This window comes from Ochotona princeps, unplaced genomic scaffold (assembly GCF_030435755.1).
Source record: "Ochotona princeps isolate mOchPri1 unplaced genomic scaffold, mOchPri1.hap1 HAP1_SCAFFOLD_414, whole genome shotgun sequence".
In the NCBI taxonomy this organism is placed as follows: Eukaryota; Metazoa; Chordata; class Mammalia; order Lagomorpha; family Ochotonidae; genus Ochotona; species Ochotona princeps.
The window spans coordinates 57,359-81,275 of record NW_026697061.1 but is presented as its reverse complement, the minus strand read 5'-3'; the positions used below and the strand labels follow the sequence as shown (position 1 = coordinate 81,275).

At 58.2% G+C, this 23,917-nt stretch overlaps 1 protein-coding gene across 4 annotated transcripts in view; it reads right to left on the bottom strand.

Annotated features, from left to right (window-relative positions):
* Window positions 1-23,917, bottom strand: part of LOC101517851 (nuclear factor 1 X-type) — a 79,773-nt gene that overhangs the window by 30,940 nt on the left and 24,916 nt on the right. For 2 of the 4 annotated variants that reach the window (XM_058659505.1, XM_012929952.2), the window contains exon 2: window positions 21,029-21,560. In XM_058659505.1, coding sequence (XP_058515488.1) covers window positions 21,029-21,560 — 532 coding nt within the window. Of the gene's footprint in view, window positions 1-21,028; window positions 21,561-21,862; window positions 22,187-22,562; window positions 22,824-23,917 lie in introns of those variants that run through there. The other 2 variants (XM_004595578.4, XM_058659504.1) reach the window with 2 other exon arrangements.

The window sequence follows — 23,917 nt, the reverse complement described above, 5'->3', positions numbered from 1 at the left end:
CCCCCGCCAACACAACCCAGAGCCAGCTCCTTCCGAGCCACGACTGACCCCCAAGTGTGAGAGCGCCCTGTGGCGTGGGGGCTTGTGGCCGTGGGGCCCGGGAAGGAGCCGAAGGCTGCCCAGGCCAGCCCTGAGTAGGGAGAGAAGCTGGCTTGGTGCTGTGAGCAGTCCCACTTCGAGCAGGATGCAAGCATGGCCAGTGTCATCCACGCCTAGTGGGGCTAAGTTGCAGCCTGAGCTGCGACGAGGTTGAAGGTGTGGGCAGCGGCTCTCTGGTACCCCAAGAAAGGGCCTTGTCAGAGAACCCTTGCAATTGTCACCCTCTGCAGGCCACGCTTTCACGCAAGTGGCTCCAGCCAAGCCAGGGCCAGCATACTCCCTCTCAGATTCCCAGAGACGTACAGTGGGGCTCCTAGGGTGCCCACCTGCATGGCTCTCATCTGAGCCCTCCCCAGCCCTTGAGGCTAGCGATGTGTGTGTGTGTGTGTGTGTGTGTGTGTGTGTGTGTGTGTGTGGCGGGGGTGGGGTTGTCAAGCGACAGAGAATCAGTATCCTTGGGGTGGGGTGGGGGGGTTGCCTACGGCACCAAGTCCTCCAGGGGACTCCGGTTGGGTGAGGACCGCTGTTCAGGGGCCGTGAGGGTGGCCAGGAGCTACTACTGGATGCCAGGTGGCATTTGGTCCCCAACCCTGTAGGTAAGAGTAGAGAGCAGAGAAACAGAGGAAGTGGTGGCGGAGTGAAGCAGGCAGCAGCAGCCAGCAGCAGGGAGCTCTACAGAGGAAGGCTGAAGCCAGCAAGCAGCGAAGGGGGAGCTGGGAGGCAGGCTTGGTGGCAGCGGGGGCGAGGGGGTGGCAGCAGCGGAGGACTCCCTCCCGCCTGGCCCAGCCAGCCAGCCAGCCAGCCACTGCTCCGGGAGCCACCCCGCCCCCTCCAAGCACCTGCTAAGGCGGCACTAGCCGGTTGTGTTTCTTTAACCCCTGGGGCCTGTTGACACAGATTAGTATCGCTGGTCAGGGGTCAATAGGAAAGACTCTTGAGGTCGGGACCTGAACAACTGGGGCTGTAATGAGCCACGTGGGGAAGAGGCCCAGGGAGAGGAGGCGGCAGGGCGGAGGAGGGAGGAGGGAGGAAGAGGAGGAGGGCCTGGCCAGGGACTGCTGTCTTCTCCCCAAACCTGTCCAAGCTCAGGGCCTGGGTGTGGGCAGCTGTGCCAGAGCTAGAGCTGTGCTAGAGCTGGGATCTGCACTGGAGAAGCAGGGAGAACCTGGGGGGCAGGGTGGGCTGTGGCAGCACACCGACCTTGACACCCCTATCCTCTCTCCACCTCTCACACCAGAGTGCACGCTGGCCAGCTCCTGGACGCACCCCTGCCGCCCCTCCCCGGGCTCCCCTGCCCGGGCCACCTGGCAGAACATGGTCATGAGTAGGGCCAATGGAGGGGGCACCACTGCAAACACCCACACTGCCCCTCCACCCCAGAGCTGTGCAGGGTACCACTCAGTCTGGTCTCTCTCCACTGAGGTGCCACCCTGGGACCTGCCTGCTGCCACCTGCTGCCACCTCCAGGTGGTCCGTCTGGATGGGAAAAACAGCCAGGTTCTCTGTCTGCTGCCTGCTCAGCCACAGGAGCAGGCCACGTGTCCCCTGAGGCCAGAGAGCCTCCCAGCTGTCTGTAGCCACAGGTCACCTGCTCGGCTGAAAGGGGTGTGGGTTACCTCAGAATCATGCTGGAGCACCGTCCCCCCAAGTCCCATTCACTGAGAGCTGAATTCAGGCCGGGGGCGGGGCGACCACAAAAGCAGGCTCACCCTGCAGGTGTCTGCAGGACCCCAGGGTGGGTCACACACAGACCAGTGACAGGCGTGCTGTCACATGCCTTCAAGTTGATGTGACAGGTGCCTGGCACCTACTGGCTGTCAGCTCCACACAGACATGGACTCAGGGGAGCTGCCTGATCCTGGGTGCGTAGGACCAGCTGGGGGGACGAGAGGCTGCCCCAGGGAAGAGAAGCGAGGGGGCAGCAGGCAAGACATGGGGGCACTAGCATCGCAGGGACAGCGTGAGCAGCATGGGCGGCCAGGGCTCTGGTTGCTACAACAACCAGTCCTGGGGTGTAGTGGGGAAAACAGATGTGAGGATGGAAGGATCAGAGCGTACCACCTCTGGCAGGTGCCTCTGGCTGGACCACATGAAAGCCCTGGGTGGATGGGGGGGGGACAGAAGTGACACCCTACAGAATGGAGAGCTGTGTGCACAGAAGCCCAGCCAAGGGGGAGACCGTGGGTCAGCAGACCAGGGCGGTCCCTGCGGGCAGCGGGATGCTGCTACTCCGCCTCAAGGAGGAATGTGGCGCCCACTCGGGCCTGGAGAACCCAAGTCAGCTGCGTTCCGGGGGCCACAGGCGCTGTGAGCAGTGGCTTCCAGGAGCCGGGCAGAATGGGAAACTGGGGTGAACCGCTGCGATGCCTGGGGTTTCTTTTTGAGGTGATAAAAGCATTCTGGAACTACAGAGTGGGGAGGTTTGCACAACATTGTAAACGCACCAAATGCCACTGAATTGCACACTTGAAAAAAAAAAAAACAGTGAATTTGGAGCACATGTGGTGGCGTAGCACATTAAGCTGCTACCGGGACTCTGGCAGTGTGGAGAAGGGCACCCACTCCCAGCCTGGCGGCCTCACTTCCGCCTCGGCTAGCTGTTACTGTGCCTGGAGTGGCAATCAGCGATGGCCCAAGTGCTTGGGCCCCTGCCACCGGCGTGGGAAACCCAGAGGGAGCTCGAGCCTTCTGGCTGGGGCCTGGCTCAGCCCTGGCTGTTGCGAGTATTTACAGAGTGAAACCAGGGGATGCAATCTCTCTCTCTCTCTCTCGAAATAAATAAATACACAGATAAAGGTTTAAAAAAATACAAGTGAGTAGGCTTTGTTCTGTGAGTTGAATGCCGTCGATAGGTCAGGAAAGATGGGGGCTGGCGTCAAGGCAGGGACTGCGACTTGTGGTTCGGCTGTGAGGGACCCTCAGGTGCCCGGGGTGCAGAGGCAGCATGGGACGGGGATGGGGGTGAGAGCGGGGAAGAGGTCTCTTACAGGTAGCAAGAGATGCGGGGCAGGCCCCGGGGCTGCTGCTGTCCCCCAGTGGGGGAGGCCAGGGTGGAGGTGGGACACAGACAGTGCCTAGTTTGTGGGGCTACCAGGCTTCGCTGAGACCCAGCTGATGGCGGGCGAGCACAGGAAGATAAGCTGCAGAGGATGTGTGTGTGTGTGTGTGTGTGTGTGTGTGTGTGCAAGTCCCAGGGAAGCCAACCTTGACCTCACCAGGCAGAACGAATGATAGACTTAGCAAAGACAACCTGGACACAACGAAGCAAGAACGCCACAGCGGGGCACAGAGGGGCCGTCCTCTCCTGCCCCAGGGACCTGTCATGGCCTGGGCAAGGAGAGGTAGGCAGGGGGAGGTCCTCAGGTGCCCCAACCCTAGAGGCATGCGGGGTGCCCGGGAAGCAGGGCCCTCGCTCCCACAGTAACACTGCCCGTCCGCGGCTCTGGGTCCTGGAGCTTTAACACATGGCACCACTCAATGGTTTCTGGCACCGGGGAGGAATTTATTTCCTGGACGAAGCAGCCAAAAATCCTCCTGCACCTTTGTTTGCGGGCATGGTGCAGTCAGAGCCGACATTTTCTATCGGGGCCTGGGCAGAGCAGCTCAAAATGGATCCAGGGTGGGCGGCGGCTGGGGGAGCAGCTCGAAGACAGAGCATGCCACGGCCTGGGAAGGAGGCGGCGGCAGCAGCTCGGGGAACGGATGTGGCCAAGTTTAAGCAAAAAAAAAAAAAAAAAAAAAAAAAAAAATCAAACAGACCGTGTTTTTAGTAAGCTTGCTGCGGGATCCAATCCTGGGGTAAATGGGCCACCAGGAGCTTAACAGAGTCTTTCCGAAAAAATGGGGGGCCTCTCCGAGGAGCATCTTTAAGGAGGGAGACGGGGGGCCTCCCATTGCTCCTGGAAGAGACGGACTGTAACGCCAGCCAGTCCATGCTGGGCAGGACCCCGACCCTCTGAGGGCTTCACACGAGTCCTAGACATAGCAAGGTCAAGGTCAGGATTGAACTGACCAGTTAAGATGCCTGGGAGGGCAACAGCTTCATAACCCCTTAAAGGCTCCGGGCCCTGGGGTCCTCTGCTCAACAGGCTGTGAGGTTAAGGCCATGTCCCCGGAGGCCCCCAAAACTACCCTGTCCCTCTCTTCTCTTGATCTCCGCTCCCGCGTTCACACACACACACTGCACACACACACACACTGCACACACACGCACGTAGAAAGGCGCACCGAGAAGCCTGTTTGCAGACATCTCAGCTAACAGAACATCAACCTGCCCGTGTTTGACAGGAACTCCTCCCCGCCCTTGTCAGGTGCGATCCCTCCAAAACGGGGTCTCCAGTTATGAGCAGCAAAAGCCTCAGCCAGACAAAAGGGGAGAAAAAGAAGTATATACCAGACGAGAGAAGGTAAAATTATAAGGTTGGAGCTGTCAGAGCAAAAAAAAGGGAGAGCCCAAAGCGACTCTGCTGTGAGGGACTCAGTGTGGAACCACAGACCTCTGGGGCTCCGGCTCCAAGGCAAGGGGCTTTGTCTGCAGACACGAGGCAGACACCTGGCCCCAGGGCTGCCGAGACCCCCAAGGAGGCCCCCCAGGCTGGCCCTGCACCCGCGCCTGCTGTCCTGAGGCCAGTACTCTCATGGGGGCACTTTGTACCCAAAGCTGGAAACAGAACAGGAGATATGGTGGCTGCTGAGGGGTGAGCTCCCCAGCGCCAGGCCTGCGCCCCAGCCAGCTCCTCTTCTCACAGTGGAAGCACGGTGGTGGCTGGGCCCTTATGGGAGGGGCTCAAAAAGGACTGGTCCTTCCCATTCCTGCACCCATCCCTTCCTCCCTGTTGTTCCCACGCGAGGGTCCAAGCTGCGTCCCCCCAACACAGGGAAGGACTCAAAGCCCCTCACTGGGCAAGCCCTCCAGTGCTGGGCTCAACCCTCGCTACCCATAAAAGGAACCTGCCAGCAAAGGTGGTGATGGGGCTGGGGTGGGGCTGGGATGGTGACCCTGGTCTTGGCCAGCCTTTAGGGTGCACCCCAAGGGACTGTTCGCCTTGCCTGCACCCCCCAATCCCCCATGTCAGTGACAGACCTCCCGGCACCCTGAGCTGGGGTCTTCACACCCCGCGTCATGCAGGCTACAGTGTTTTCCACCCCAACGGAAGGACATGGACATGGTGGGGGGCGGATGCCCTGTGTAACGCACCCCTCCCCCACTTCCATCCCCCAAGTGCCAGGAGCACCCCCCCACACCCCACAGCAACAATCAAACACCAGGTTCCCATCAGACCAGATGTCTCCTGGGGGCAGACCCGCCCGTGTGTTCTCTGATTACAAGGGTGTATATGTATGGGGGGGGTGAGGTGAGGGGCACACACAGCAACAGCGGCTGCAGAGCTCCCTCAGAAGGGAGCCACTGTCCCACTCTTACAAGGGCCACTAGGTTGTCTGCACTCAGCACCTGCAAGCCAGAGGTTCTTAGGGCCTCAGCCCGGTGCCCCGGGCCTCCAGGGCGGCCAGCTTCAAGGTGTCCTCAGGCCTACAGATGTGTCCCTGGTGGGTCCCCACTCTTTCACCCCACTCCCCCCAGGCCTGGCGGGCACCCTCCCCGCATTCCCCCATCCCCACCCAGGACTGTTGTCACACAGAGCTTTAAATAGTAGCTTCCTGCGGGGCTGGGCTCCCCCCACTCTTGCCTCTCACTCAGCGGAGCTCCTGACTGGAGACACTGCGCCCTGTAATTACCGCAATTGTAATCTCTTTTACTAACAGGTAGATTAATAGCGAGGCAGGTTCACAAAGAACCCGGGAGAGGAACTGCTCAGCTGCGGAGCAGGCAGGCGGGGAAGGGCCTGACACTTCCCACAAAGTGCTCCCCTCTCTCCTCCACCAACTTGCCGGCACAGGGAGGGGAGGTGGACCCGGCTGGGCGAGCAGCTAGCAGCTGCCGAGGCAGGGGGTTGGGGGACAGAGCAGCCGCGCCTGGGCAGCTCACCAGTCTCCCTGGGTTTCGGGTTTCCATGTCTTCGGGAGAGAAGCAAGCATCTGAACCTCACGACTCAAGGAGTTCCTGTCGGAGTGTGACTCCCGCTGGCATCTAAGCACCCCCACCGCAGACCTGCCCCTGGATGCCAACACCCGAGACACTCACGCAGACACCCGTGGGTTGCCTCAGGCTAAGTGAGCACAGAGCAAAGAAGACACCAAAGCTTCCTAGGCACAGGCATGCTGCCCGCGATGGGTTTCCTGCTTGGCCTCGGGTCTTGTGGTGGCCCCCGCCCTGTGGCGTTTGGGGACATTCAAGTGATGGGTCAGACAGATGTGGCTCAAAAGGCGCTAGATGCCCAGCACCTTACAGTTAGCCTAGGCTAGGGAGGAGGGAGAAAGTTAAAGTCCTCATCTTGCATGCCCAGGATCCCATATGGGCACTGGTTCAAGTCCTGGCTACTCTACCTCCCTCCCAGCTCCCTGCTTGTGGCCTGGGTAAGCAGTCAAGGACCACTCAAAGCCTTGGGACCCTGCACCCGCATAGGAGACCCGGAAGAGGCTCCTGGCTTCAAATCGGCGCAGCTCCGGCCTTTGCAGCTACTTGGAAAGTGAACCAGTAGATGGAAGATCTGTCTCTCCTTCTCTCTTTCACTCTGTAAATCTGACTTTCCAATAAAAAAAAAATAATGAATTTTTTTAAAAAAGAAGAAGTAGGAAGAAAGGTGCAGGAGGCCTGATTTTGAAGCAAAATAATGTGTGTGCGTGTGAGCCCAAGGGGGCTGCATGGCTTGCAGGGGCACTGCCTTGGGTACAGGCAAGAACAGGGGTGTCTGTGGGTAAGATCAGAGTCCGCAGCCCAGAGCAGGGGCTTCCAAGGCCTCCTCTTGGGACCTGGAAGGTGGCCCCGGGGGGCCAGCGGCTGACTGCAGGGTTGGCAGCACCTGCTTCCTCGGGAGCCCCCAGGCATAGAGCACCTGGGCTGCCACCTTGCAGGGTGCTGGGGGCGCTGTTGCTCTTTGGATGGCATGGGCAGCTTCCCCCCCACACCCCCACCCTCCAAGCCCTGAGGGTCTTTCTCTCTGTCCCTGCTTCTAGCAGCCAGCCGGCTGGCTTTGTAGAGGCCAGGGAGAGGGCCTGTTTGGAAGGTGCGGGAGAGCAAGCGTGAGCTGCCCGCCAGCCCGCCTGTCATTAGCACACTTCTGTCACCGGAGCTGGCGCTTATCCGAGAACAGGACTCGCACACCTGCGCCCGGAAAGGGAAGGCCCTGCCGCAACATGGTGATAGAAACGGATGACAGACCCTTCTAGGTCCCGAGGTGGCAGGTCCAGGGCCCAGTGTTGGCCTTCCACACCACATGTATCCTTGGAACCTACAACTCCACTGCAAGATGGGAACCGGAGCTCTGAAGCTTGGGCCGCGTTCCCCGGGAGAATCACTCGCAACTCCGAGGCATTGGCATCATTGCAGGTAGAGGGGAGGCGTGCGGTCACCTCAGGCGACAGGCTCAGGCAGCGGGTTAAGAAGCCTGCTGTGTTCATGATATACCCCCATCATGTCTGTATTCAAAGGAGATCTCTCATTTCCAAAAGGCATCAGAAAAAAAAAAAAAAACAACCCTGAGAATTGAGGGTAATATGGCTAATAAGAAAAGATGCTAACCCATTAAAAACCAGCTTTTGGGAAACTTCAGGCCCGACACAGCGGTGTGACATCCTGAGAGCCGTATCCTGTTAGCTTCAAGTATCAAATGGGCACCCAAGGCATGAATAGCTGTAAAACCACAGTACAGGCTTCAACATCCATAGTTCCATGGCATTTCTAGTATCAGGATGTTAGTTTTCCTCTCTAGACTTCAGACTGATAAGATGCTTTTAGGATTCAGGTACGCAAGTCTCTGGATTAGAAAGACACCTTTTCAAAGCAGCGGGGAGATGAGGGCCTGTGGGGACGCGGTCCTGGCCCCTGCTCTCCTGGGCCACACACCTCTTCAGGGTTCCCAGCCCAGGCGACCCTCTGAGAAGTAGGTCCCCAAAGCAAGGATTGAGGGGAACAAGAGGGGAACACTGGAAGGGAATAGGATCTCAAAGGGAGAGGGTGCGGGGCCAGGTGGGAGGGGAAGACGCGGCCCAGCTGGGCAGTCTTAGGGTAGAGGAACAGCCTGAAGGGTTCGAAGGGGACCGGGGAGGCGGGACCGATTTGGTGGTTGGATCAGAGAAGCGAATCTTCTCCCTTTAATCACTCATTGTTAATAACCAAATCCAGCCACCAGAGCTGGGGGCACACGTGCCAGCCAGTCAGAGACCTGTATCACCTTCGACCCAGGAGGCTGGGTCTCGGGGGCCCCCAGGAAGCAGGGTATCTCCCCGGCTAGTGGCCAGAGGGCCTGATAGGAGGAGACCGTCCCTGTATGCCTGGCTGCCCCCAAGGCCTCGTGTGCAGGGCACGTTGCCCTTCGAGACTGTACTGCATGGCCAGACGGGAGGAGGCCCTGCCAAGATGACGTCTGGCAGGGAAAACCAGGGAGACAAAGCGTGGCTGAGCAGTGGCCACCCTTGTCACAAGAAGTGGGTGGCAAGGGGCATGGGGGGTGTGGTGAAGAGATGAGAGCGGTTCTTTTTCCATTTTCCTGACAGCTCATTCACGTAAAGGAGGAAAAAAAATATATTTTCGAGAAACCAAGTCTCTTTCAACCCATCAATCCACAGCCTATCATCGCCTGCCACGCTCTCCTCATGTTCTGGAAGCTTCTACCGCCCCTCAGCTCTCAAGATTCTCCCATCATCACGCCCACCCTCAGAGCACACCGTCAGCCCACCTTCTTGTGGTTTTCACACCACCCTGCAGGCCTGTTCATTCTGCCCGGGACGGGCTGCCGACTGCCTCCCATCGGAAGCAGTTCAGTATTCAGAACGGGGCGACAGAGCTGAGCAGGGGACAGACACAAAGTGAGATAAAACATAACCCTGGCTGCTCTGAGATGCTAGTGTCAAACGCTGGGGTGGGGCCCGCCAAGCCCAGGGCCAACTCACACAGACACCAGACACGGGGCCTCCTCCCCCAGTTAGACTGCCCGCACCTACAGCAGACACACCAGAGGTGCTATGTCGTAACAGGGCACATCGAAGCAAGACTGGCCACTGTGGGAAGGTCCTGTGTCCCCCGTGGAGAGGGAGCTCAGAGGAGGCTGCCGGGGGCACGTGGGGGCCTCCCGATCTTGGGGACAGCCAGTGCGGTACAGGTCCCGCTTGCCCAGCCACATACTGCAGCCAGAGCGCTTTGTCGGAAAGCGGCAAGATCCAAGGGGCCTTGCCAAGCCAGGCTGGCATTTGAGTAATGATATTAATGACTCTAGGTTACCAAAGCTAACATTAGAGGGTGGTTTTGGTGGAGTTCTCCGTCGCTGTCCCGCATGGCCGGCACAATGGCTTGAACAGACCGTGTACGTGTGCACACGCAAGCATGCACACATGGTGTTAAAGTTAAAAGAAATACAGATATTTGAGACGGCGCCCAGAGATCTGTGTGCCGGGCCCACTTTATAAGCCACAATATCATCAATAAGACAAATCTACCCCTCCTGAGGCTCTCTCCCTGGGTGGCTGCCCCCGGGGGAGCAGCGGCCCCTCTGTCTGAAGTCATATTTTTCTCTACAGAGTCCCCCCCCCCAACACCCTTGGCACAGCTAGCAGGGCCCTGCCTGCAGGCCCCCGGCCCCTGCCTCCCTATGCGTGCTCATTAGCTAGCTGCAACCCAAACCAAACTGAAACGTTCGGTTCTACACATAAGTGCACACGCAGCAGATCGACAGCCCAGCTCATAGAACCCATCACCGCCTCTGCCCAGTCCCCAGGGCAGGCCAGCTCATGGCACCGCCACCACCCTGGCCACCCTCTGTGGGCCGGGCCTAAACCAGCATGAACCATGACCCAGTTGGCCATGGTCCGCATGTGGTAAGGCCCAGAGGCTACAAAGTCAGCAGTGGCCAGGTAATAAACTAAAGAGGTGCTAAGCGCAGGGGCAAAGGAACCATGTGTACTCCATGCCTGAGACTACATTTCTTGGATGCTGGGTAGCATACAGTCTTCCACAAGTGACATCACAGAGCGTGGCGCCCAGACCTGGCAGATGCCACACACCAGAGAGAATCCAGCAGATGCTGCTTTCCATGCCCACACTGTCCGGGTCACCCGTGCGGTCCCTCTGGCTGCGTGACCCAGGACTGGGACTCTCAGCTTGTCGGGGTCCATGTGGGAGGAGCTGGTCTGAAGGACAGGGGTGGCGGCAGGTCCTGCTCTCTGGGGACAATGATGCAGATGTTGGATCACTTTTCTATTGTAAGATTTTTTTTTTTTTTTTAGTACGTGGAAGGCTGCAGTGGGGTCTGGCTGCCCCGAAGAGGCTGCATCCATGCCCGCTCACCTGTAGCCTTCCATGAGAGGCCGTGAGGCCCCAGATCACACCACAGCACCTGGCAAAGCGTCGGGGACAGGACTGGGAGAAAGCCTGTAAGGCGGCTGGTGGCTCTGTGCCTGTGGAGGGCACGCAGGCAGCTCTCCCTCTGCCCCACGGTGACATGCCTTGTCCTTGGGGGCCCGTCCTGAGCACCAAACTCTCCCAAGGCAACACCAACAGCATCCTGCTACTGTGACAACTGAACTTTGTCGGTCGGATGTTCACCGACATTCTAGGGGCGTGTAGCCGAGCCCGCTTCTGGGGGACCAGGGACTTTTCAGCGCAAAAACTGGGCAACTCCTGGACAAACTGGGATGAGCCAGTGGCCCAGCCACCTTTCAAATGTCCAACAAAGTCCCGCCAACAAAGCAAATTTCCTTCTGTACAGACTAGACAAACAAACAAAGCGACCCCTCGTGTGCCTGAAGACCACAGCAGTGCACCCGGCAGCTTCTCTGGGCCTTAACGTGTTACCAATGCCTCCCCGGCCTCTCCCGGGCACAGTTCTCCGAGACCCACACGGGATCGCTCACATATTTCTTGCGTTACTAAGACGGAATAAAACTGGCCTCAAACTCCTGGCTTGGGGAAGTGACCGCGCCCTGGGGAGGACCTAAGCAAAAGGGAACAGAGTTCGGATCTGTCTACATGTAACTCCCCTTCAGCGAGTGGCCCCAAGGCCCCGGGGGAAGTCACCCCGTGGTGATGTGGGGGGCGGAGAGGACAGGGCAGACCATTTAGCATCCCTGTTGTCTCTGAGAGGTAGCCAGGGCTGGCACTGGCTGCTGGACAGTGGGTGGACAGTTGGAGAACGGATAGCTTGTCTTCCCAGCCAGGGGACCCTGCCCCTGGCAGCCCCCCACCTCTGGCTCAGCACCCACCCGCCTCCTCCAGGCCTTGCATCCGTGTGTCTCCTCCCTTGAAAGTCTGCTCTTCGGCTGGTCCCCTGGGGCGTATTCCTGTTACTAAGGAAACAATGATGTCATGTGGTTGGGTGGGGTCCGCCAGTCCCTCCCACCACCCCCTAACTAGGTGCCATGCCCGCCGACGTCACTGCTCAGAAATTTATAGCCCGTGTGGGTATTTATAAGGTGGCTCTGGTGTGGCCACAGATTCGCTGTGGGGCCGGGTGGCTATTTATAGCCAGAGGATATACACTTATTACACCCTCTGTCTTGTATTCTGGGCCACCTGTTATATAACTGCCATTATGCAATAACGCCCATTATATAATAATTACACGCTAATGGGGGTATCACCCACAGTCAAGGATGTACTCCCTGAGGGCTCTGCTAGCCTGACCTCCTGCAGGTCACCTGGGGGGGGAGGACCTCCTGACCTTGCTCTGTGCAGCTCTGCCTTGTCCCAAAGAGTCACCAGGTGTCACCCTGTTCCAGCCCTCCCCACTGGGCACGCCCAGCCAGCCGAGTCCTTGGGGATTCCTTCTCTTTGCCCTTCTGGGGTTCTCACTTCCCCAGCCCACGTCTAGCGAAGGAGCTCTTATCACTGCCATCTCTTTAATCTGCCACAGACGTGGGACGTCCACAGAGCAGAGCTGTGGTCTCCCCCAACCTTGCAAGGGCACCCTCCCACTCCAAGACAGACAGGAAGCCAGTCCCAGGGGCTAGTGTCTTAAGTCAAGCCAGGCACAGGCAAGCTGAGACTTCCGGGTGGCATCAGCCCCTTGGCAGTAAGGGTTCCGGCCAGACCCAGGTGTGGCTGCCTGTGGTCCGGTCACACGGGCAGGAGGAATGCCTCGAGCATGGGCCTGGCTGCATGGACGCCCATGCACGCTCTGTGGGTCGATCTTCTCTCGGGAAGGACAAGTGGAAAGCATTCCCTTGGGAGATTCCTGCACTTGGGTTGGTGGGCAGCCGGGATGCTGCCGATCTGATGAGCTCAGCACGCGGCTCTGCTCTTCAAGCAGGACTTGTGGACTGATTAAAATGGTGAGGGGGCTGTGAGGGGACACTGTCTCCGGCTGGCGGGGAGGGGAGGTGTTCTGTGGAACTGGTCAAATTATTTGAATTTCTATAAACAGTGTGTCCGACTATTATAATTTTTAAAAAGAAAAGAAAAAGAATCAAGTGTGTGTTTTGAGTGAAGTCGCACTGTATGTCTGATCTCTGCATCCCGCCCTGTAGGCACAAAAGCTCTCCGCCCTGGGGCCGGCCTGACCAGGTCCCAGGGGTCTTGCAGCACGGGCTGGCAAGGATTCAGGAGCACGGGCTGGGTTCCTGCAGCCCAGGGTCCAGCTGTCGAGGGGGATGGCCAGGGCTCGGAGGCTGTGGCCCAAGGAGAAGAGTCAGGGAGGCCTCCGAGGCTGCAGGAGCAGTGAGGGCTGGGAACAGGCGGCCTTTTGTCTACAGCCCATGGCTTCCAAGCTGCTGGGCAATGCTGTCCCCTAGGGCCCACCTGGAGGGTTGGCACACCTTGGGGGAGTGAGCTGCAACTGGCAGCTGCTGGGTGGAGGCCAGGGACGCTGCTGATGGGCCCACGGTAGCCCGGAGCGTCCCCTTGCATGCCGGGTGTCAGCGGTGAGGCCACGGCTCTCCCATCCTGCCAGCCACCCCATCTTCCCTGAGCCCGCCGGCTGAAGAAGTTTCTGTACACACAGCCCTAAAGTTGTCAAACTTGAAGAAAGGAACTGAGCAAAGACTGCGGGAAGGAGCACAAAAGGCGGCGAATCGCAGCTCGTGGCAAAACCTCCAGCAATCATCTGGTTAATTAGGATAATTACATTCATTTTTATTTCAAATTGCATTTCCCAGCAGACACCCAGGAAAAAGGCGTGACAGAGCAGGGCTGGGCTGGGGTGGGGGTGGGGCTCCCGGAAGAAACCCAGCTTCCCAAATCTACCTGCGCGCACAGCCCGCGCCCATGGGGAGGGACGACAGGAAGCCGCCCCAGCTGCAGCCCAGTCGACCCAGCTCTGGCCCATCTATGCTAGCCTCTGCAAGCCGAGCTGGGGATCTGAGGCTGGCTGGGAGAGGCAGGCCAGCCAGGGCCAGTGCCAGGCCAGGTTCCCGCTGGGTTTCCGCCCCATCCACTCAGCGGCTGGGGGAGCCCTTGAGCTGAGCCAGAGGCTCCAACCTCTCCTACAGACAGCGAGCACAGAGGAGGGGACTGGCTCCGGCAGGGACCAGGAGGCCTCTCCTCTGAGCTGCCCAGCCACCTGAGACCTGCTGTCTGGGTGAGGAAGCCAGAAGCAGCAAGACCCAAGACCCGCCCTGCCCCTGAACCACTACTGAACCACTGGGAGGTTAAAAGTGAATTCCTCACCCTGACTTTCAAGGCAGAAGTTCCAGCAGGTGGTGCTCCAGGAAGGCCCCTGGATCCCATTTGACTTTTCCCACATCACCCGTGTGGACCCTGCCTCATGGCACTTGAACATAAACCCACACACGGCCACGGCATGGGCTTACACCCTGAAAACTCGCAGTGTTTGTATACAAGAAGGCTTAGCCCAGAGTGAAAGCCCCGCTGGGCCTTCAATGGGAAAATGAGGTTAAATGTCTCCCTCCTCCATCAACACAGGGAGAAGTTGTCGGGGGACTGGGACAGGCAGGTACGGCCTTCATTTCCCGGCTGTCCCCTTAAAAAGCAGCGCGGAAGGCCCTGTCCGTGCCACGGCATCACCAAGACATGGAGATGAGAAGCCAGCACAGCATCTCCCACCTGCTGGCCAGGGCAGCCAGCGTGGACAAGCCACTGGGATACAGGCTCATCATGGGCAGCTCCCACCCCGCCTCATGTCATCAAAACCTTAAAAATCCCCGGGGAGGTCAGAAAAATCAAGGTGAGACAGCCACACAAAGTAGGTAAGCCAGGCACCCAAGGGCCAAGACCAGTCCAACCCACCCTCCTCACCGGAGCCCCTCCGCCTCCAGGGACCCTGTTCCAATGCCAAAACCCTTCGGCTCAAACCCGCTTAAAATGGCGGCGGCGGCGGCCTGCAGGGCCGGGCGTTTGTCTTACTGTGTTCCAGGGTGCCCTCAGTGCCAAGAAAAACCTATCATCAGAAATGCCATCAGCTATATTTATCTATCTCTCAGCGCCCCCAGCCTCCTCCTCCCGTCTGCCAAGCAGGCCCTGGGAGTACCCCTCACCCAGTGGGCTGAGGCCAGTAACCACCTGCCCAGGCTTCAGGCTGCCATGGGGGCACCAAGCCAAGCAGGCAGCCCCCTTCTCGCTGGTACACAGGGGACACCCCCTCGGGGGCTGCTCTGGGCAAGCCCCACCCTGCTCCTTCTGGCTCCAACTCCCCCACTCCCTGGACCCTCTGGACCTGGCTCCCCAGCAGGACGCCTGGTCCCTCTCTCCTTCCCCCCGAGTGGGAGGCCCCAGGCTGCATCCCGAGACACTAAACCTATGAGATGCACAGATGCTAACAAGACCCTCAGGGACTCTGGGACAGAAAAGAGACTAACCATTCAAACCCTCAGCTATGCCAAGTCAGCAGCGGACACGACCAACAGGGCAACGTCCCTTAGCGCCAGACACTCGGGACATTTGTACCCCAGCAGTTACACTCCAACCTAACCCTTCCCACCCTGGGGCCCAGCAGACTGAGGGGTGACTCGCGAGCTGTATCCTGAATCCCATACCCACACTCTCCGCCCCTGCCCCATCATGTCATGTCTGGGGTACTTCCCACCCTCCCCCCATCCCAGTCAATCCTGGTCCTTTCCCCCTAGAAGGCCCTGGCAGCCCCCTGAGCCCCCAAGGCAGAAAGGCGTACCCCAGGGGCCAGCCCCTTTGAGAATGAAGCAACCCAAATACAAATTTCCAGAACTTAGGCGCTTTTTCTCCCCTGCCCCCTCCCCCTCCGCTGGCAAATGAAAACAAACAAGAAATCAAAGAGGCCTTTTGTGTGAGCACCGCGCTGACACGGCTGGGGCCTTTGAAAAGACTTCTGAATCGGACACTGAAGGATAAAATAACTGAAGCGTGGCAGCTCCTGGGGGGGGGGAGGCAGGACGGCCTGGGCAAAGAGAAAGAGGGGTGGGGAACACTCCACCGTGCCCTCTCCGTCCAGCTGTTGCAGGACGCCAGAAGGCAGGGGAACTATGGCGCTGGCCTGGCCGGCCCCCCTGACCTGCACTTCCTTAGAGGGGCCCCTGGGGTTTGGCCATGCTAGGGGGGAGGCTGACCAGGGCCCTGCCCCGCTTTCCCAGCCCCGGTGTAAGTTGCCGCCATGGCTGCAACCCTGCCAAACCCTCCCTCCCGCCCAGCACGGCTCACAGGCTGGTCGTCCCCAGGCCTTAGCCCAAAGCCTGCTGGGCACATGTGAAGCCCTATCCTTCGCATGGATGCTCCAGAAGTCCCGGGCCTGCACCAGAAGCACCCCGGGGCCTCTTAGCAATCAAGTCCATCCTCCCAGCCCTTGGCCATGCCAAGGTAAACCATGCCTCCGGCTGCCCAATGACCATGTGCTCCGGGCAAGGGACTGAGCACCGCTGGCTATCAGGCCCATGTCCAGATCCCCGCCCCCCAGCTGGCTCTGGGAGAGCTCAGAGAAGGGGTGAGTCCTTTTGGGCCCTGTGCTCCCGTCTCCACCTCAGCCACATGGGATGCGCTCAGCTGAGACCCTGTGCGCAGCAGGCTACACGGATGGCGCCCCACACAAAAGCAGATGGAGTAACTTCAGGCTCAGAGCGTGGTCTGGAGATTTCTGCTCTCCTCTTTGGGGCCACACCCCTGAGGCCTGCACATGAACCCAGCTGTCCTTCCATGCCACGCAGAGCCAGGCAGTCCCCAACTCAGTAAGAGATGGCCCTGTGTGGCACAAGGGTGTGTGGCCGCACACTTGGTCTGCTGGGCTGGGATTGCCAGCAGTTCGGAACCAGGAGCCCGCCATTGTCATTTTCTCCCAAACCCCACACGTGACTAAGTCACCACGGGGCTGATGGGGTCCCATCAGGCTTAGGGTCTCTCTGCTTAATTTATGGGGGACCAAGGGGCCTTTAGGGAGTGATAGTTTAAACGGCAGGAGCAACAGACACCACATTTGAGGGCAATGGCAGCCTGCAGGGCAGTGTGTCCACCCTCGGTGGGATGCGTGGCGCAGGGAGGCAGAACTGCCAAGTTCTAGAAACATCAGCCTTCATCTGGGCTGAACTCTAAGATTAGAAACAAGACCATGAGATAAAGGTGTCAGAGAAATAGATACTCATGCCATTCCAACAGCTGCCATCCCCGCGGGCCAATGCTATGTCAGCCCCTCCTCGGGCAGCCCCTCTAAGCCGGACAAGCGCAAGAAATCTTACAAGCAGAGCTGACTTTTGAGCACAGCACCATCACTTCTATCCTGTGCTAAAGGGCTGGTGGGTGACAAGATAATCCAGCGATGGGGCCCTGTGGCTTCTGTCAGCCCTGGCACCAGATGGCGCTGTCCCGAAGAGACAGGGACCAGTGGTAGCATTTCAGGACCTTGAAAATGAGATGACAAGGTTAAGTGGCAAGGGGGGCATATGGCATGGTGGGTCCCGAGAGGCCAGCTGGCATTCCTGGGGTCCCTCCCCAACACTCAGCAGAGCCACCAACAGGCTGGGTATCCAGGAATGTGATGGCAACACTACCACCCTGATCTGTTCCTGGGAACTCCTGGGTGAGGAGCCCTCCTTGGCACCCCACAGCCGGCGGCATTCACACAAAATCCCAGACTCTGGGAGGGAGATTAAACTTAAAATCAGGCGGCGCTTCCGCTCCAGGAAGGCCTCCTGCTTGAAAAGGCCCAAGCACAGCACCCATAGGTGCTAAGCCTACGGCAGGGAGGGCCGTGGCTGCAAAGCCAGGACCCGAGTTGGACAGGCAGAGTCCACGCGCAAAGGCCGACGACCCATTCCTTCAACAGCTGCAAAAAAAAAGCCACTGCCAAGACCCGAGAGGATGGGAACAAATCGCACTGCCAGGCAGAGATGGCCAGCCCAGGAGACACGCAGATGGCCCGCCTGGGTCCCCGACTGGAACACACTGGCTACTTTTCCAGCAGAGCGATGGCACCGTGCTGGGTCAGTTTTCCCAGAGTCCTTGCATTCAGAACTGTTTGAGGAGGGAAACCCAACAAGCTGGGTGGACAGTGGAGAAGGATCGGAAATGCCACAAGAGCCCCGAGTCAGGGCTGGCTGGTGCTGGCAGGGGTGCACCGCCAGGCTTCCCTCTCTGCATTAAGCTCCATCTTGGGCTGAGCTTACGTAAAGGAATTGATGCCACCCAAGCCCCTGGCCTTTGTGGGTCCACACTGCAGGACCGTGGAGGGGGACGGGAACAGGAGAAGCTGACAGCTACGGCCAGGCTTCCTGGAAGCCAGTGTCAGCAGTGGGTTGTCTTTGTGGAACTGTGGACACCATGGAGACAGGTGGGCAGTACACGGGAGTACCAGCTGGGCCTCACACAGACAGGGGCCTCCTCCATCCACCCTGGCCCTGGCTACCTGCCCTGGGGACACGGTCAGGACACAGAGCCCGCCACCCCGCTCAGGACTCTGCCCTTCCCTGATTCCTCCCCACTCCTGAATCCAGGCCGACTTCCGGCCAGCAGGGTGGCGGTATCTGGAGCCCCATATTCCGGGAGCACGGCACCCCGACATCCTTTCCTTCCCTCACAGCTGTTACAGCATCTGGGATACAACAGGGGTTCGCAGGGGTCACAGGCTGCACTGGATCCTGGGAACACAGCCATGCCCACCCCCCATGCTTACCCACAGGCCAAACTGACTGTCATCAAATCTGGCACTTAAGAGCTCAGCCCAGTTCTAAGGCAAGGGAGAAACCCCTCAGCAAGCCCAAGCAGCCCCTCACTGAGCCTGGCTCCCAGCTCTTCCACCCAGCGGCAGCTCTGGAGGAAGGCCATGCCACAGGAGACTTCCCCGCTATCCCATGTGATGACCCGGGGAGGAGGTTGCACCTGCCCCCTGCATGTCTCTAAGTAGGCTCCCTACCACCACCATCCTGGCCCAGCTCTGAGAGGCAAGAAGCAACTCCAAGATGACTCCTGCACCTTCTTGCTCATTTCTGTCCAGGAAAGCATGCTCAGAGCCTACATCCTGGACCACGGAGAACATGACGCGGACACTCGGCCTCAGCTCTATGTGATAGGCTATCAATTCACTCATATTCCCGGGAAAGTGACCTCATCGGCTGGGAGCGGGGCAGGGGAGGCAGGGAGCAAAGGGACCTGCTTCCCCTGACATGGGCCTGGGCAGGCTGGGCAGCCCGGAGGCTGGCCAGGAAACAGTACTGTTCGTCACCACACCTTACCCTAACCTTAGCCCTGTGCTGGCAGCCATCAAGAATCTGACCTCGAATAAAAGAGGCCAGGGAAACAGCTCAACTACAAAGATCAAGAGAGAGAGAGAGATGAACAGGAGTGTTCATTTTTGCCTTAGGTGTTCTTGGGTTGCCCGCTCTCCAAGGAGCAGGTGCAGCACCCCTAGCAGGGGCTAGGAGGGTCCCAGGATCTTCCCAGGTCATCCGTCCCCTCTAGCTCAGCCTGTGTACCCCCACTCCGGACGGCTAGGTACAAAATGAGGGGTGTGCATATTATGTAATATATATATATATATATACACACACACACACATTTTAGTTGGGCTCTTCTAAAACAGGAAAGGGACAAAAGAAAAAAAAAAAGTCAAGCCCAAGGGAAGGGGAGTGGCTGACGTTTGGCCCTTTTGAAAGAGTTGCAATGGTCATGCCCCCCCCTTACACTGGGGCTGGGTGTAAGGGCCTAGCAAGACCCATGGGGGCAGTAAAACCAGCGCAAGGGTTGGGGGGCTGGGGGCTGCCCAGGGACTTGTGCTCGGACAGCACAACTAGTCCAGAATGAGAAGGCCAGAGAGAATGAGGGGCCAGGAGGGAGGTCCCACACACCTCCTCCTGCCCGCAGCTCTCGGTCCCCACTGGGATTTCACTCTCTGAAGTTTCTGTCTGGATCCAGGCATGTCATCCCTCTCAACTTTGCCCAATCCAGTAAGGGGCCAAGCGCTAGCGTGTTGCGGGGTGAGGGGGCTGGGGGACCTCAACATCTGCTTGAGGGTTTTCTTTTCTTTCTTTCTCTCTCTCTCTTTCTTTCTTTCTTTCTTTCTAACATGAAGGAAGACCCACAGCGGGTACCCAGCTCTCTCCCTCCCTGGCTCGCTCAGAAAGTCCTCCAGAGTGGAAATGAAGCCACATGCTCTCACATTCGCATAAAGAGAGGAAGAAGGGAAATGAACGGGGGCGGGGGGAGCTGGAAACTGGAAAGAGAAAGGAAAAAAAAAAAAAATAACAACAGGCAGAGAAAGAGAGCGAGGGCGAGAGAAAGGTTTGGTAGCCCTGTCATTACGAGTTGGTTAGGCGCAATGTAAACACACTTGTGCCTTGCTTAATCAGAGTCCCGCCCGGTTAGGTTTCAAAGGCGGCAGTAAATTGGGCGTAGCTGAGTGGAGGCTAAAAATTAACCAGCCATCTCTGTTTCAATTTGTAAGAAAACAAAAACGGAAAAGAAATTATGAAAAGGGGAAAGGATTAGGGGAGGGGGAGAACAAGAAAGAAAATATCGAGAGGAAAACAACTTCACCCCAAAAAACGCAGGCTGCGGCTGGGGAAAGCTTCCCGGACTCGGAGCACAAAAGGCCATCTCCGAGTTGGTTTGTTGGTCTGTTTGTTTGAGGCCTCTTCCACAGCAACTGCTGCTGCCGCTCCTGCTCTGGCCTTGCCCGGGCCGGGCAAACCTTACTGTGTGGGCCAGGCCTGGGACCTTGCTTCTTCCCCTGTGGGTGCGTGGGGGGAAATCGAGGTGCCAGCAGGAGTTCAAAGAATCCCTGTGCTGGTTTCCACTCTCTCCGCTAGGAGATGGATTTGTTTTCTGCCTGTCTGTGCTTTCTGCACACTCTCAGACCACAGGCAAGCCCCCTCAAGCCAGAATGGCTCCCCCAGGGAGCACCTGAGCCCCAAGAAGGTGCCTACGGAACACCCCCCACACACACACACACTCCTTCCTCCCATTCATTCATTCGGTCTAGATCTCCTTCTCCGGGTTCACATCACCCCACTCTCCAACGAAACTGTGCCACTCCCGCCCACCCGCCTTCTGCCAAATCCACTTTTTCCTGGGGCTGGAGGACAAGTGACGGTGGCCAGCGCCTGCCCCAGCACTTCCTCAGACACCCCCCTGCCCTTAAGTCAGAGCTGTGAAGGATGGAGAGGGGGGTTCTGTCCAACTCTCACTACCAGCAGGGTGAATGTGGGGACATCCTTGGCCTCTCCCGAGACCCGAAACAGGCACTGCTGATGGGACCAGGCCTTCAAAACCACAGAGACACACCGAGGGGGCGACGTGGCCGGCGCAGCTGGGGAGGGGTGGGGGAAGAGGGGGCGCCCAGACCACATTCGGTGGGTGGTTCGGTCCCTGGTGTGATGTCTTTCAGAGTTAAAGAACAGCCCAAAGAAACAAACAAAATGAGGGACGGGTGCGGGTGGGGGCGGGGCGGGGAGGAGGTGAAGAGTGACCTACCCGGAGTGTGGACAAAGTAAGCCAAGTAAAGATCCAGTTCTTTGATTGTGACTCCAATGTGATGTGGCTGCACGCACAGGCCGGGGTTCGAGCACTGGGGCGACTTGTAGAGCCGCTCCCCGTCAGTACTTTCCAGGGGGATGCCCTTAAACAAAATCACCATGACCAGGTCCAGCCGCCACACCTTGTCGGCCTGACGCAGGCAGTCAATCCGCCGGATCTTGCCCTTCTGGTCGGGGTTGGAGAGCACGCAGCAGGGGGGCTTCTTGCCCGTGATGGTCAGCACGAAGTCCTCGCGGAATTCGGGCCGGATGTCCTTGCGCAGCTTGGCCAACAGCCGGGATGCCCACTTCTGCTTGATCTCGGGCTTCTCGCCCAGCAGCTCGTCCTTCACCGCGCGCTCTTCATCCTTGGACATCCGCTTCTCGTGTTTCTTGAAGTACTTGCGCTTTCGCGCCTGCAGGTTGAACCAGGTGTAGGAGAAGGCGCGGACGTGCGGCAGCAGCGCCTCGATGAACGGGTGGAACTCATCCTGCAGGCGGCAAGCCGGGAGCATGCGGGGCGCGGGAGGACGGGAGGAGGGGAGGACAGAGAAAGGCAGCGTTAGAGGGGGGCACGCCGAAAACCGCCTTCTCCTCCTCCTCCCTCCCGCCCCCACCCAACAATTTCCTCTGTCGATTGTTTTTACAAAAGTGGGGTCGCCAGCCACTTGCTCCCACCTCAGCCTCAGCAGCCACAGAGAGCCACCCGCAGCCTGTCCACACACCTATTCTCTCTCTCTCTCTCCCCTCTCTCTCTCTCCTCTCTCTCTCTCACGCACACAGACACACATACACGCACACGCTGCTGGTATCCCCCGCCAGGCTCCGTGGCGCCCATAACATCTCCATGTTCTGCCAGAGCCGTGGACTCGTGTCAGCTCGCCCTGGGCGCAGCGTCCACTCTTGGAGACGCCGGCGGACGCGCGCACAGGGCGCGCAGGGTGCCGCCTGGAGGCCCGACACCGGCCACCTCCAAGAAGACAGAAAATGACATCCGCGAGCCAGCGAGCGAGTGAGTGAGCGAGAAGGAGCAAGCGAACGAGCGAGGAAACGGATCTGCCTTTTCTCCTCCCCAGGCTGTTTGCATTTTTGCTCTTCTCCGGATCCAGTTGGAACACCCACCCCAGTATTTCTTGATCAGATCTAAATCCTAAATATGAGCTCTCGGCTCTACTCTCCACGCCGAGGGAAATGTTGAGCACTTCTGGTTAGCACAAACAAGGTGGTGGTCTCGGCCACAGCGGGGCTTCAAAGCAGCGTGGGGGTCTTGCGGCCCCTTCCCCAGCCTCCCACCCACGACCCCTTCACCCTCATTCCTACTCAGTCAGGTGATGGAGGGCTGGGCTCTCAGCTTTTTTTTTTTTTTTTCTTTTTCTTTTCTTTTCTCTCTCCTTTTTTTTTTTTTTTTTGGCTTGTTTGCTTCTTTGAAGTTTTAAAAATAATAATTGATCTCTGTTTACAAAAAATAAAACTGGAAAAAATGGAATAATTACCATTGATCTGAAGCACCCAGCAAGGCCCAACGCCCGGTTCTGAGAGTCGGCTCTCAGCGGAGTTGTAAGTTGGGGGGCGGGTGGGGGAGGGGAGGAGGAGGAGCAGGGAGGAAGGTAAATGTTTTAAAGGGGGTTATTATTGGTGTTCTGAGGAATAGGGGCTGGGCTTGAGTGGATACTCAAACCCATCCCCCTTCCCCTCCCCACCCCACGATGCTCCACTGCACAGAAGGGGGAAATTAATATATATATTTCTACACCCCCCCTTTTTTTGGAAAAGGAGCAAAAAATAAAAGTCAGGGGCAGCAGAAAAGCGGAGTGTGCTGGCCACCAATGACACCAGGTAAACAAAAGACAACAACCCCCTAAATCGCTTTTTTTTTTCAATTTCTATGCATCCTTTTCCAGTTTAAAAAAAATGCAAAAATTTAAAAATGCAAGCCAACCTCCCGCCACCACGGCTGCCGCTCTCCACGTCTCTGGCCCCCACCACCACTCCTTCCAACACACACACACACACACACACACACAAACCGCAACAGACACCCTACCCCACCCCAATACAAAACAAAAACAAAAACAAAAGCCCGGAGAGGGAGGGAAGAGGCGCAGCTGAATGAAAAAGGCTTTGGGCTTTGGCAGCCGCGCCGCCAGGCTCTGAACTTGGCCCAATCGCGGGGAGAGGGGGAGCGCGCGGTTCCAGAGGACGAGGGCGAGTTCTGACCGGCTGCAGACCGTTGCTGGCAGAGGCGTGCAAAAGAGAGAGAGAGAGAGAGAGAGAGAGAGAGAGAGAGCGCGAGCCAGCGAGGGAGGGAGGGAAGGCAGAGCGGGGTGGGGGGGAGGGAAGATCCAGAGAGGACGTGGATGGTGGGGGGGTGGGAGGAGAGTGCACATGTGTGTGAGTGTGTGTGCGTGCGCACTCGGTGCTGGCTGGGTTTGGGGGTTTTGTTGCTCGTTTCTCTCTTTCAAACTCTCTCTCTCCTTTCATGCTGCGTCCCCGTCGACTTGCTCGTGCCAAGTCAGTAGAAAGGAGGGGAAGAGAGGGAGAGAGAAAGAAGGAGGGAGGTAAGAAGAGAGAAAGAGAGAGAGAGAGAGCCAGAGAGAAGGAAGGAGGAGGAGGAGAGAGAGCGCGCCTGTGGAGAGGAAGATCCTCCTCTTTGGCAAAGAGACGCTCTCCCGACAGCCAATGGCTGCGTCGGGGGAGGAGGGACCGGGTGAGCCGGGAGGGTGGGGAGAGCCCCCGGCAGTTGGAGACCAAAAACAATTTGCCCAATCGACAAGTTCACGTCTAATGAACAAGCAAAGTCCAGCAGTTATGAATTTTTCATTCCAGGCTCCCACTCGAGTCCATTTGG